This window comes from Ambystoma mexicanum, chromosome 8, assembly GCF_040938575.1.
Source record: "Ambystoma mexicanum isolate Mex_15411 chromosome 8, UKY_AmexF1_1, whole genome shotgun sequence".
Lineage (NCBI taxonomy): Eukaryota > Metazoa > Chordata > Amphibia > Caudata > Ambystomatidae > Ambystoma > Ambystoma mexicanum.
The window spans coordinates 669,802,715-669,817,314 of NC_090929.1; the positions used below are offsets into that span (position 1 = coordinate 669,802,715).

General features: G+C 50.4%; 1 protein-coding gene across 1 annotated transcript in view; it reads left to right on the plus strand.

Annotated features, from left to right (window-relative positions):
* The window catches only part of P3H1 (prolyl 3-hydroxylase 1), a 471,788-nt gene that overhangs the window by 327,719 nt on the left and 129,469 nt on the right, over positions 1-14,600 (plus strand). Inside the window, exon 11 of the mRNA XM_069610462.1 lies at positions 329-479. Coding sequence (XP_069466563.1) covers positions 329-479 — 151 coding nt within the window. The remainder of the gene's footprint in view (positions 1-328; positions 480-14,600) is intronic.

Below are 14,600 nucleotides of genomic sequence, written 5' to 3' on the forward strand. Positions count from 1 at the left end.
CTAGTAAGGCTGGCAGAGGGCAGGTAGGGATACGATATAGAAGGCTAGTAATGGACTAGGAGTCTGACGGATCCACCTTCTAACTGGGGCCTACTTCATGAAGCAGTTGGTGGTCTCCACCCCCTGGTTCCTGATGCCCCAATCTTAAGGCATGAGACTTTATCACATACCCTAGATGTAGAGTACTCTATCTAACAAAACAAGCAAGTGTAATATCTGTTGGAATATATGCTTATTTTAAGGAATACCTGATGTATATTGAATTATCAGAACTGAGATGATAACATGTTGGCTGTCAAAACCTAATACCTCTGTGTTCCACTTTTAGTTGGGACAGGAAAGAAAAGTTCCTATGAAGAGTGCGCTTCTGTACTACAATGCCACTGACAAAGTGAGGAGAGTGGTAGAATCCTACTTCCGTTTGGATACCCCCCTTTACTTCTCATACTCTCATCTCGTCTGCCGGACGTCCATAGAAGGTAAGCCGTTAGCATCAGTATTTAGGGATAGAAATCTTTACAAAGGTTTTTTTTGCAGTTCACAATATTTACTCCTAATCCATTTTGGCATTCTATACAATTAGACCTGACCTCTCTGTGTGCAATAACAAAAAAGTGCTTCTTAAATGTTTATGTTCATATTTTCACAGCCTATGTGACACGTGTAACATTATGTTTGTTCATTATCTGGCATCTTATTTTGCACTTACATGCCCCTGCGCTTCCGTTTTCCGCTGCACTGTGTGGGCTAGAATCTGATTTACTTACAGATAGCTACGTAGGTGGCCCTACAGGTGGGGTTTCACTGTACTCTTTGATCTCAAGCCCTTGTGTTTTATCATGATCTAATGTTTTTATGTGGCTCACATCAGCTTCAGCCACTATTGTCACACTTTAACACAAGCATTCTCTAGAGCTGGCAGTTTGTAAACCCTCACATCAACTAAGGCTGTCATCTATTTAATTGCTCATCCATTGAGTTTGAGCTTTCTGCCCCTCATACCAGTATAAATTACACCAGTGAGTAAAGTGGTTGATGTAATTGGGTTTCATGATGTGAGGTAAAGAGATGAATGTATAAGCCTGAGCCTGCCCTAGTGTGTTTTGCAAACACCCTCTGACCCTCAAGAGGTTCTTAGAAAAAAAAAAGGGGCGGGGGCGGGGAGGTTAAATGGTGCCTTTTACAGATCATGGTTTGGGAGAAATGTAATGAAATGCATAAGATTTTTAGGCAACTCTGTAGGGGGACTCGTAACATAAACCATTACTTCAGACTCCAAATTCCAAGTCACCAACTGTACACAGGAGTATATTGCCCCAGAAAATCATGTGTATGTCCATTGCTGAATTGTGCTCCTAATGATAAAAAGTCAATAGAAAAATATATGTGTGTGTTGCATTACTGAAGCATTGGGTAACTACAAATTGGAGTCGGTAGATAATCACCTCCTGTCTGTACCCAAGTCTTTGCAACACATTATAGACAGAAAGATATTTATTAAAAAGTTATTCCTACAGCTAAGTCCCTAGCAATAGTTGTTTAGCCCTATGTGTTGGGTACCTTCTACAGTGTCTGAACCAGCCCTAGTGTACGCTGGTGTGCCGCCTACAAATGAGGTGTAGAGGTCCTGGCCCTTTCCTCTCTCACTACTTTCCTAGATTCTAAAATGTGAAGTGCACACTTATTGGTGGTCGGTGTTAGTCTTTATTAGTACCGCCTCCAATGTGTGTGTCTTATCAACATCAATTCTATTACCACTAAGGTCAAAGAGTAGTTAAAAAGCTAATTATCTATTCAACAGGCAGTTGGTTTTGAGTTAAATGTAACTAGCTGTGATAAATTCCTTATACGAGCCCTTTCATCAATGTATGAGGGGTATCTGAGTATGGGTTATCAATTCAATACTGCTTCAACAATAGTCAACCGGTTTAAGAGGAACTGGTCAATGGCCGCCTTCTTCAGGACACATGCTTATTAGTGCTGCATTATGCGTGCGATATTTGATTCCTTTTTCAAGTCTCCATTTCATGGATGCTAAGAGGATGTCTTCAGTTGTCCAATGGGCTTATTGGGTCGATCCCTGAGTCCTTTGGGGTTAAAAAAGAAGAAGCGAGACAGATGGAACTATCATCAGTCTTGGAGAGCTTTTTTGGAGGTAACTATCTAATGTCCTTATGTGGGACTATTTATCCACATTTTATGGGAGCGGTTTCTTCTTACCTGTGTTGGTCTGTAACTCCCTATGTATTCCTGTTTCGAGAGTATCTTGGGGAGATCTGTTCTTGTACTCCGCCAAACTCCTGTAATGTTGTCCTTTCAGGAATCTGGGAATAGATGGGTATATTTTGCTAGTACCCCTTTCTGTGCTATATTTTGTCTTTTCCGCAGTGACCATAAAGCACAGCCATGCGCGGTAGATAAAAAAGAAGAAAAGAAAGGGGTCCTCTTTACCTGTCTTCTGTGCGGGATCTTTATCTTGATTCACAGTAGAGGCACAGGGTTTATTCTTCTGTGTTTATTGTTGATCCTACAAGAGACAAAAGCCCCATTTAATTAGAGCTTATGTTTCCTTTCGGATGCCCGCAATCCTATGACTATTGTACGCTAGAGGCACACTTGCGCGCCTTTTTCCAGTGTATTATTAATGCATGTGGGTTGTGGAACCCGCTTGTTTCCCACAACCCTATGACTATTGTGCATTAAGCGGCTCACTCACGTGCCCTCGGGTGGAAAAACTGTTTTGCCCCTCCTGACCTGTTGTACATCCAGGGGCATGCCACTCCCGACTCCATGGTTGTCACTACTACCAGGAAGAGGGCCGCAGTGCCATTGTCTACTGCAGAAGCGGCCCCCGAAAAAGACTGCAAAAAATTGTATGCACTTGGCAAACGCATCACCACTATAGCGGCATATTCCACATGAATTGCTAATAATGCAACATTTCATGCAAGTTCTAGTGATGTGCAGTGGAACTTACTTCAGGAGGGTCTCCAAGAAGTCCCAGAACCGGTGCGATCATGCCTACTGGCGATTGTCTCAAGGGAAACAGGTGACCACAACATCCTCAAAAACACGTTGGATGCAGCAGAGACGGCGGGGCGGACCCTGGCCCAGGGTACTCTTCTCAAAAGGCAAGCCTGGCTCAAGAACTCGGGGTTTAAACCAGAAACCCAGGCCTCCCCAATAAACTGGTGGAGGACACAAATTTGTTTGGAAAAGCTGTGGATGATGTCTTAGAGACAGCGAAAAAAAGAGCACGAGACTCTTCAGTCTCTTAATGAAATGACTGCTAGACCTTATCAATAGCAGGGAGGTAACTCTCACTGTTCCTTTCGGGGGCAATCTTTTTTACATTCTCCACACAACCAGTATGGTACAGGGGGTACACCATGGCCCTCCGGACAGGCCACAACCGGCACCAGTCAATACCAACAGAGGGGTCAACGAAGAGGCAAAGGGAGGGGTAGAAACTCCACCCCAAGAGGCTCCACGGCCTCCGCTCAGAAATAACTCGCCAGTCAGGGTACCCTCCCATTCCTACCCGGTCGGGGGACGTTTAACATCTCTTCTTCACGCATGGGAGGGGGTCACTTCGGACCAGTGGGTGCTCAAGACTGTCGCCCAGGGTTATTGTATCGAGTTTCACCGGCCACCTCAATACCGTCCACCAACATCCAGATGCCTATCGCCAGCACACTTGCAGATTCTGCTGGAAGAGGTGTAGATCCTCCAGAAAAAGGGCACAAAAGAAGTCGTCCCAATTCATCAGGTAAACAAAGGTATTTAGGCCTTGTACCCAAAAAGGATCTCACCATACGCCCTGTGTTAGACTTGCGCGCAGCGTTTGTCAAGCCACAAAAGTTCAGAATGACAACATTGCAGGAAGTAATCCCACTTTTAACACAGTGGGATTACACGGCAACATTGGATATGAAAGATGCATACTTTCATATTTCAATGTCACCAGCGCACAGAAAGTATCTAAGGTTCATGATAGAGGACAAGCACTATCAGTTCAAAGTCCTCCCCTTCGGCATTGCCTCAGCCCCCAGGGTGTTTACAAAGTTACTGGCGGTAGTAGCTGCTCACCTGCGCCGGCAGTCGATTCCAGTCTATCCTTACCTCAATGACTGGCTAATAACACAGGATTCGTACGGAACATGCTTATGAAATACCCAAAAGAGGGTAGATCTCCTCTTCAGTCTGGGATTCTTGATAGTCGAGAAAAAATCAGGCCTAGACCCCAGCCAAGTCAAGCAGTTTCTGGGGGCTCTCATTTGGACCAAAGGCAGGCTCCTCTTCCCCTCCAACGAGAGGGTTCAGAACATGCTGTTCCCGATCCCTCACTATGTAGCCAATCGCGAGATGACTGTACGCAAAACCCTGTGACTATTAGGGAGGATGGCCTCCTGCATTTATTTAGTCCTACACGTACGTTTGCGCATGCGCCCAATGCAAGAGTGGCTTTGGAGCCAATAGTGTCGGGCCAGCCGACAATGGGACGTTCTAGTGGTTGTCTCGGCCGCCCTCATTCTCTCTCTGCTTTGGTGGTCAAGGGAAAACCTCTTGCAGGGGAAAACCTTCACCACCCCTGCAGTAGAAGCCACTCTCACCATGGACGCATCTCTGACGGGTGGGAGGCTCACCTCCTTCATCAGACGGCGCAAAGTGTTTGGTACCCAGCAGGAGCATCCAACCACATAAACCTGTCGGAATTGCTTGCAGTATTCAAGGGCCTGAAGGATTTTCAAACGCACCTACAGGGAAAGACAGTCTTAGTCCGCACGGACAGCAGCACGGCCATGTATTACCTGAACAAGCAAGGGGGCACGCACTCTCCAGGGCTTTCCAAACTGTCACAGAACATATGGAAATGGGCTTTCAAGCACAAGATGTTCCTCCTGTCACAACACGTTCCAGGGGAACTCAATCTTCTTGCGGACGTGCTCAGCAGAGAATTTTATCCTACCTACACACTAGAGCCTTTTTCACTCGCAGCATCTTTCAGGCTTACCGACTGTCAACCTACTTCTGCGCTCCTTACATATATCTTTTGTACCATCATCATCATCCCACGAAGCGGTTAGCCACATTTATTGTTTGAATATCTAGTCGCCTGATTCTACTGTCACCTAGACTTCACATGCTAAACCAAATCACTGTAGCGCTGTTCAAATCACTGCCCTGCATCTTTTATCTGATCTGCTTGTCATTGTGAATACCCCTAGAGATTATCAGGGTGAGACCTCCAGAGCAGTGCTTATATAACGACCGTGTGAGACTAAGTAGCATTGAACTTAGAAGGTTCTGCACCTACCATCCCACCTACCTACTACCTGATTGTTTTCTGAAGGACATTAGCCTTGTATTACCTTTCTACGGTCACTTATGGCTACCTTACGCAAAGTAACTCGAACTATGGCTACTCTCTTACCTCTATTCAACACAATAACACCTACTAGGTTTCTGCCCCTTCTTAAGCCTAAACTACCAATCTCTCATTTTAATCACCTAACTGCCATTAGCAACCCGTGCCCCCTCACGCCAGCTCAATGGATCTTTTGCTTCTCATCTCTGCCCACGGCAAATCTGCCATTCAAATGGATTGTGTCCTCCAACGTATTCCACATCTTTGATGTGTAATGTCCACAGCTGTGCTACTTCGGAATTTTTTTCGGCAGAGGGCGTCCTGCATCGATGGCGTTGTGTTGATGTCCCTCAAAGGCTTCCATCAAAGGTGACGTCACCGGATGTTATAAATAGGACGCACGGCGACTGTAGCCTCAGTTCAGTTTTTTCCACAAATGCGTTTGCTTCGAGAACTCGGCGCGCCTCGTATATTCTTCCTGAATATGTCTTCTTCATCTACCCCTCCGACTCTGCGGTCTGGCTTTAAGACTTGCCGGGACTGTAAGTCTAAGATGTCGATTACGGATCCGCACCGCATTTGTTTGTGGTATCTGGGCGAGAGTCATGACACTGACGACTGTTCGAAATGCCAGTCACTGACTGCTAAGGCCTTGCAGGAGCGTAAGGGGAAGTTCCAGGGAGGTTGGGGTTCTAAACCCAGTAAGTCCCGAAGATCTGCTAAAGGGATGTCCACCGACGATTCGAGGGGTGACTCTCGTCGGAAGGAGTCCCGGTGATCTGGATCCCGGAGTGGGTCCCGCCACTCGTCCTCGTCTCGGCACTCCAGGAAGCGGCGTCACTGGTCGCCTTCCCCATCCTCGTCGGATGATGCCGAAGCCAGGAAAAGTGGCTTGTCCCACTAAGTCCTCGACTCCGGAGGAGTGGGAGGCCTTCAGGGAGCAGATGCTGCCGATTTTACATTCCCATGGCACAGTTCCATCTGCGCCTGCGGAAGAAGCCGGCAGGGAACAGTCTCGGTCCGATGCTCGCATGCCTTCGGCCCCGCGTCCTCAGCGTGATACTCATCGGGAACCGTCAAGGTCCCGTTCGGACATGGTTCAGGTTGATCGCCAGAGATGTGCTAGATCCAGGTCTCGGTCTTCGTCCCCGGCGAAACCACAGAAATCTGGTAAGAGCTCGAGGTCGGCGCTGTGTCCGTCGGATACAGACGTCAAAGCTTCGCCTTCACACTAGTCCTCGGTGCCGTCGGCGCCATTGTCGACATCGAAGCCATCAGCGCCCTCAACGCCTTTGGGGCCTTTTGGCCGGAATTTGCAGATGGAGGTCCCTAGTACTGGGCATACTCCAAAAAAGGCTACATCCACGTCTGTGAAGCCTGTTAAGGAATCCAGACCCACTTCTGTCCCTAGGCAGGAGTTATTCCTTCCTCTGGATGATATCGATGAGGATGAGATCTGATTTGGAATTTGACCCTGTTGAGCCTGATGTGGCTCCTGTCTTTTCTGGGGACAGCCAGTTGGAAGAGTTGCGCCAATCACTCCATGATGGCAGTGGCTTGGACACATCTCTACTGAGTATCTTGGTTGGTCTAGTCCCCCAGATGCATTTGTTCAGGATGACTTGACTGATATTTTGAATCAAGGTCCGTCCACTGACCCAGTGTTAACTTTTCATTTGACTTTGCAAAAAAGTGTGGCAGCTAATACCACATGCTCTTCCCCCGAATATTCTTCTATCTCTGTCTTTTTCTTTTTAATAGGTACTTGGTCCTCCGACGCCACACCTCCTCCCCGGCGCATGTCATCTTCAGCGAGCTTCAGCAGGTGTCCAGCCTGCGAGGGTCTTTTCCCCACATCCAACCCCCACGCCCTTTGCCTCCGCTGCCTTGGCCCCGACCATGGCTGGGAAGGTTGTTCCGCATGCGACGTGCTGACTCCACGTGCACTGAATAATAGGCTAGCTAGGTGGAGGGAGCTCTTCCAGAACTCACCTCCAGAGGACCTAAAGGACTTTGTCAAACACCGCTTGAGGCCAAAGGCAAGGCCTCCATTTACCATCGCACCCCGTAAGGGTGACTCCTTTCTAAGGAAGCGTCTGGCCGGGAGGAACCTCTCGGATTCTCATACCAGCACATGTACTGAGGCTAGTCCAGCTACCAGCCTTACAGCCGAGGGGTCTCCGGATCCTTCCGGTGCTAGTGCTGAGGGGCCACAAGGTTCTTTTACTGGGGTTACTCCCGAGGGGCAAAGCCCTACTACCGGCATCATGTCTGAGGGGGCGCCTTCACGCAGCACTCCCGGCAGTTCAGCTGAGGGCAATATACCTTTCAGATCTAGGCCTGAGGTGCGGAATAGGCCTTATGGTCCAACACCAAACGTCTTGGACAGGGCTAGGTTCTATGAGCTAGGCAATACGACTTTGGCATGTGGCACGTAGCTCGACAAAATGGCCGCCACGCCAGACAAGATGGCTGCTCGCCCAATACCCCCCTCTAGCAGAGCGGGTGGAAGAACAAGTCCCTGCACCCCAGACAGAGCATGCTCTGGCTCCAGCAGCCCTCAGCTACTCCGTCAGTATCACCTGCCACCTCTTCAGCCTCTGAAGACAGGTTCTTCGAAAGATTCCTAGCCCTGATGCGAACCCCCCAGATGGGGGCCACCCTTCAGGATACTTTCGGGGACATGCTTCCTCCGGCCCTCCCACCGGCACCCATAGTCATTCATGCATTGGCTCCGGTGCCTCAGGCCCCAGCACAGCCCGCGCTGCCCCTGCCGGCTCCTCTGATTCTGGCACACCCGCAGGCAGTTCCACAACAGCCCCCGCAGCAGCCAGCGGCTCTGATCTCCACATCGCAGCCCACGGCGCCCAGTACCCCTCCTCCAGATCCTCCAAGCACTCAGGTTGACACAGATGAGGAGGAGGACCCCCACACGCCATCTTCAGCCAAGGCCTTCCACGAACGCTATGCAGGTTTGGCAGAGTATTTGGGCCTTCCTCAACCCGAGGTAGAACAGCCCCAGGATGGGGCCTTGGCTTAAGTCCTCACCGTAACACCCCCTACCAAAACTAGGCTCCTGATGCAGAAAGACGTAGTTGCCCTGCCAAGCAGGGGTGGCTCAAGCCGCCCTCGGCCCAGCCTGTCAACCGGCGCCTGGACGCCAAGTAGAGGCAGATGGAGGGGGGACACACTCTTGCTTTTGGCGCATCCTCAACCGCACTCTTCCGTGATCGCTGCAGCGTCACTCTATTCTGAGCCTCAGTCGGCCACCTCGTCCTCTTTGCTGCTAGGCAAGGAGATGATCTTGGAGGCGTATGGGAAAAGGCTGTACTCCAACGCCTCCTTGCACCTACATCAGGCCAACGCAGATGCCATGCTGGCTGCTTCTAACCAAAGGCTCCGGTGGGAAATTGTGCACTTCCTTCCAGAACTTCCGGCACAGAGCCAAGCACGCTTCAAGTCGGGACTAGGAGAATCCAGGCTGGTAGCACAGGACATAATGGAGTCCACTGTGGCCCACATCAATACCTCTGACTGGCCCATCTGCATTGCCACAGACATGAGAAGAACAGTCTGGCTCCGGACGACCAAGTTTAATCCCGATGTCCTGGAACGCATATTGGACCTTCCCTTCGAGGGTAGTAACCTCTTCCACTCCACCACGGATGAGGAATTAGATAAGAACAGCTTGCAAACCGCCAAGTCTTTATTCTTACGAAGGCCACACCCAAGGCCTACAATCAGTCCTACAAGGGGCAGGCGTTTGGCAGGTTCTGAGGCTTCCAAGGCTGCCAAGAACAAAGGTCCAGGCAACCTGACCGTTTTCACAGTCGGCATCAGAGGAAACAACACAAGGGGAGGGGCAAGGGTTTTTTCCAATCCCCCCTGCTTCGGAGCAGCCTCAGAGGGAAAGAAGGCATCCCCTTCGGGTCCACGTGTCTCTGCTGGGGGCAGTCTTGCCTTCCATGTGCAATTTTGGCACCTGAATTTAGTCTCCACGGGGTACTGCCTACGGGGTTCCTCTCTCTCCTTCCTCCCTCCGCCCCTCCTCTCCCACAGATTGGGACAACAACTCTGTGGCGGAGATCCGGAGGATTGGGCTTCTATTCCAGGATTTTCGCCATACAGAAGAATCAGGCTGGCCTGAGAGTTGTGTTGGACCTTTCCACCCTCAATCTCTCCCTCTGTCTGCAAAAATTCAAGATGGTTACGCCAGCTCTTATTGCGGAAACACTGGACAGGGGAGACTGGATGTGCTCCCTGGATCTGAAAGGCGCTTATCTACACGTCCCAATTTGGCAGCCGCATCGTTACTTACTGCGCTTGAGGAATATGGGTTTCCATTTCCAATACAAGGTGCTACCCTTTGGCCTCAAGTCGGCGCCCAGGGTATTTAACAGGCTAATGAATGCAGTGGCAGCCCTCGTCAGGGCCCAGGGTCACCACGTCTACCCAAACCTGGGCGACTGGCTTGTCCAAGCCACCTCTCTGGAAGCGGTTCAGCATACTGCCTCCACACTGATGAACGCACTCCACGACCTAGGGTTCACTATCAATCTCAAAGCTGCAGCCCATGCAGAGCCTGACCCTTTTGTGCCTCATCTGTGACACAAGCTACGTGAGAGTCTTTCCCTAGGAGGACAAGATTGCAGCCATAAAGAGAGCTACAGCTCACTTCCTCTCCAGGCCTGTGACCTCGGCCTGGTAGTACCAACACCTACTGGGTCTTCTGGCAGCGGTCATCTTCGCTGTGCCCCACACAAGACTCAGGATACAGAGATTACTGCTGCACTTCACAGCCTCATGGAATCAGGAGAAGGGCTCCCAAGCAGAGCCAATCAGCATTCCCCCCTTTCTCCTCTCGGACCTCCACTGGTGGTCCGCAGACTTCAACCTGCGGCAGGGCAAGCCCTTCCGACAGCTGGGCCTTCAGGTCACAGTTTCCACGGACTCTTCCCTAGAGGGCTGGTAAGCCACCCTGGACAGCCACAGCCTCCTTGGAGTCTGGACTCGGCAGGATCCGGAGTCTCACATCAATTGGCTAGAATTGAAGGCCATATGGTCGGCCCTCAAGGCCTTTCTCCCTCTTATCGAGTGCAAGACAGTTCTTATCCAGACAGACAACTCTACCAACATGTACTATGTCAACAAGCAGGGGGGCACCAGATCCCCTCCGCTGTGCAACCTAGCATTTGGCATGTGGGAATGGGCTCTAGAGAACAACATATACCTCGTGGCTGTCCACCTCCTGGGGGAATCCAACCTGGAAGCGGACAGGCTCAGCAGACTGGGGGCAGACAATTACAAGTGGCAATTGACCGACTTGGTACTGAAGGAGATCTTCCTGAGGTGGGGGCATCCCCAGGTGGATCTATTTGCCTCCCGGGACAACAGGAAATGGCAACAGTTCACCTCCTGGCAGGGGAGAGAGCTCCAGCTCCTTGGGCGATGCATTCCAGATACAATGGAAGGACACGACAGTATATGCATTCCCGCCCACACCCCTGGTCCACAGGGTGAACTGCAAAGTATAGGAATCTCGGCACCTCGGCATCATTCTGATAGCTCCCGGGTGGCCGGCAAGATCATGGTTCTCTGAGCTTCTCAGCCTATCGGACAGAGAACCCATTCACCTATCGCTGGGCCCAGCTCCTGTCCTGGCCCAGCAAGGGGCAGGGTACTCTACCCGGCTCCTCACAAACTAGCCCTCGCAGCGTTGTTCCTGAGCAGATCACTCTGAAACACTTAAGCCTATCTCGGGTTAACCTAGAGATCATCCAGGGCGCTAGAAGCAAGGCTACTAGGAGCCAATATAAGAGCAAATGGTCTAGATTCTGTCATTGGGCCGACTCTAGGGAGATTGACCCTCTTAAGTGCACCTTGGACGACGTGCTCTCCTTTTCACCACACCTCACCCACTCGGGTGTGTGGGTGGATACAAGCTGCACCTATTGGGCAGTCATAGGGGCTTAAAGGAATTCGGAGGAGGGCCTCTTCTCCTCCTCCAACCCGGTGGTCAAGCGATATCTGGCAGGCCTCCACAGGCTTTACCCGCCTATAAAGAAGCCACACCCTGTGTGGGACTCCAATGTCGTGTTGGGCGGCTTGGCGCACAAACCTTTTGAGCCTATGGTGCCCGCGGACATCAGGCTGGTGCACCATAAAGACATCTCTGCTCGTGGGCCTCACCTCAGCTCGCAGAGTCGGCAAGATCCATTCTCTGGTGGCATCAGAACCCTACACCACTTTGCACAGGGACAAGGTCGTCCTGCGGACGGACCCTGCTTTCCTACCCAAGGTAACCTCCTCCTTCCATCTCAACGAGGAAATAGTCTTACCCATTTTCTTTGCCAGCCCCACGGACGAGCCTCAGAGGGTCCTGCACCGTCTGGATGTCAGACGTGCGCTGAAATACTACCTGGACAGAACCAAGGACTTCCGCAAGTCGCCTCCATAGCAAGGTGGATGGTCGCGGCCATCAAGGAGGGCCATGAGAGGCAGCACAAACCAGTGCCATCAAACTTACATGCCCATGCGGTCAGAGCCAAGGCTACGGCTTCGCGTTCCAACGGCATGTGCCGTGGCAGGGCGGCTACCTGGGCCACCACTTCGGCTTTCTGTAAACGCCACCTCTAGGTCAGACGCGGCTTTCCGACAGGCGGTTCTAAGAAACCTGTTTTCTTAAGGAGGGGTTCCTCCCCTCCCTAGGGCTACAGTCAGTTGTAATCACCCATTCAGTATGGAGGAAAGGGGACGGGACGTAAGAGTAATTAATAGTTACTCACCGTAATGACTAACATACTCTTAGTCCATAGTCTCCTATCCTACATATGCCCCACCATCCTCCCCCCCTTAATAATACTGGTGTCATTAAGCAATGCTGATCATTGTTGACATGTCAATGGGAACTGAGGAGTGGCGCTGGTGGGCAGAGTCAGGCGAGCGCATGCTCCTATGGCCGCGCCCCTGCATGCCACGAATTTAAAGAGGAAGAGGATTTTATATGGTGAAAAAGGTTCTGTCTCACGTCCCTCACGAGGGACGCCCATACAGTATGGAGGAAAGGGGACTATGGACTAAGAGTACATTTGTCACTACAGTGAGTAACTATTAATTACTTGGAGAAGCACAAAAACCGAACCCCAGACATTACTACTCCAGCAAATGGAAATGCTTTGTCATCTGGTGCAATGCCAAGAGCATCAGTCCTTTTGAATGCTCACCAACATGTATTGTCCTGTACCTAACTCACCTACTAGATTCAGGCTTGGTTTTAATTCCTTTAAAGTCCACTTAGCTGCACTTTCAGCTTAGACCACGTCCCAGAAAAAGGTTTTGTGGTGGAAGATTCCAGTAATCAAGGCTTTTATGGAGGGGGTTAAAATACTTCATTCCCCTATCTCCAACCCAGCTCCCGGATGGGACCTGAACGGTGTGCTGACTAGACTAGTGTGGCCTCCCTTTGAACCTATGCATAAGGCTAGCCTTAAAGCACTCACTTACAAGACCGCCTCCCTGGTGGCAGTCACTTCAATAAGGAGAGTTAGCGAACTGCAGGCCCTTTCAGTTCAAGACCCATTTGTCATGATTCACAAAGATAAGGTGGTCCTGCGCACTCACCCACGATTTGCGCCTACATTTATCTCGAAGTTCCATGTGAACCAATCAATAGAACTACCCACCTTTTTCCAGAACTCCACTAACGTGGCAGAAAGAAGCCTCCCCACACTTGATGTGAGGAGAGCAGTAATCTATTATCTGGAAAAGACAAAACCACTAAGGAAAACAAACCCGTTTTTCGTTTCAGTGGCAGCTGGCAGAGAAGGGGACCCTGCCTCTAAATCATCTATTTTAAAGTGGATCGTAAACTGCAACACACTCTGCTACACTCTTGCCAAAAGAGATCTGTCATTCAAGCCTAGAGCACACTCTACTCAGGGCACTGGGGATTCCATAGCATTCATTGCAAATGTTCCGCTTGAGTCCATTTGTAGAGCAGCAACCTGGAGTTCTGTGCACACCTTTACACAACACTACTGCCTGGATACTCGCTCTAGGTCCGCTTCTCAGGTGGGACAAGCAGTGCTAAGACATCTCTTTGCTTCTGTTCTTCACACATCCCACCACCATCTCTGGGTACTGCTCGCTAGTCTATGCACAGCATGTGATTCTAAGTAGATTAACAAGCATCAGAAGACATGCATTACTTACCGTAATAGCATTTCTGATGATTGTATCTGCTTAGATTCACATGGGCCCACCCTTCCTCCCCTCTTGGAATAGAAGGAACATAGACATCTTACACCTTTCCCTCGGTACTCACAATAGTTATAAGGCTCCCTCACGGCAGAAAAAACACAATCGGAGGGACCTCGATGCATCAGGGATTTTGGGTACACTCCACGTCACGTTGGGGATAGTGTTAAAAGCACGCCCATGTCGATGTCACCTTTCAATATTCGAAAGTAAGATGCAATACTCTGCGATTACCACTAGATGTCGGCCTAAATACACTGCATGTGAATCTAAGCAAATACAATCATCAGAAAATGCTATTACGGTAAGTAATGCATGTCTTCCTGTTCCTACACTGGTGTCAGTGTCATGCTTGGCCTGGAACCCAATTTAACATTGGCGATGAGGATACTGGTTGTGCTAGGGGTAGGGACAGCACCTGTGAAGGCTAATGGACATCCACTGCCTCCCAAACAAGATAAGATCCTCTCTCGACGTAGGTGCGCTGCGGGCTGCAGTGGGGCAATTGAGGGCCAGCCATTGATGTGAGGTGGCAGCGCTAGGTCCTGGGGGCCTATCGGGTCTGCAAGGGGCCGACTGACACTGCAGGGCCAAGGGCCCATCAGGTCTGCGAGGAACAGCAAAACTAGTGCTGCAAGGGGCAGACGGATGTTTGCTCCGTGAGGCATTCAAGCCTAAGCTTGGAGTCTGCGAAGGGTAGCCAACCCAGGCCAAGGAAGGCCAATAGTGACTTCAGGAACCAGTTGTGTCTGCGAGGGGCAGTAAAGGAGCCTGTATCCAGGTGGCAGCATAAGAATTAAAGCAATGCAGGCCACAGAAGAGCTAACAGGGACTTTGCTGGAGGAAACTGGTGCACATATTACTGCGAGGGGCAGACCTACTTACATAAGGGAGCACCCCTGTGATATTGATGGCTCTTGTGGGATCCCAGTGAATCAGGTCAATCTTGCTAGAATGAAGAATGAAGTGGGTCCCT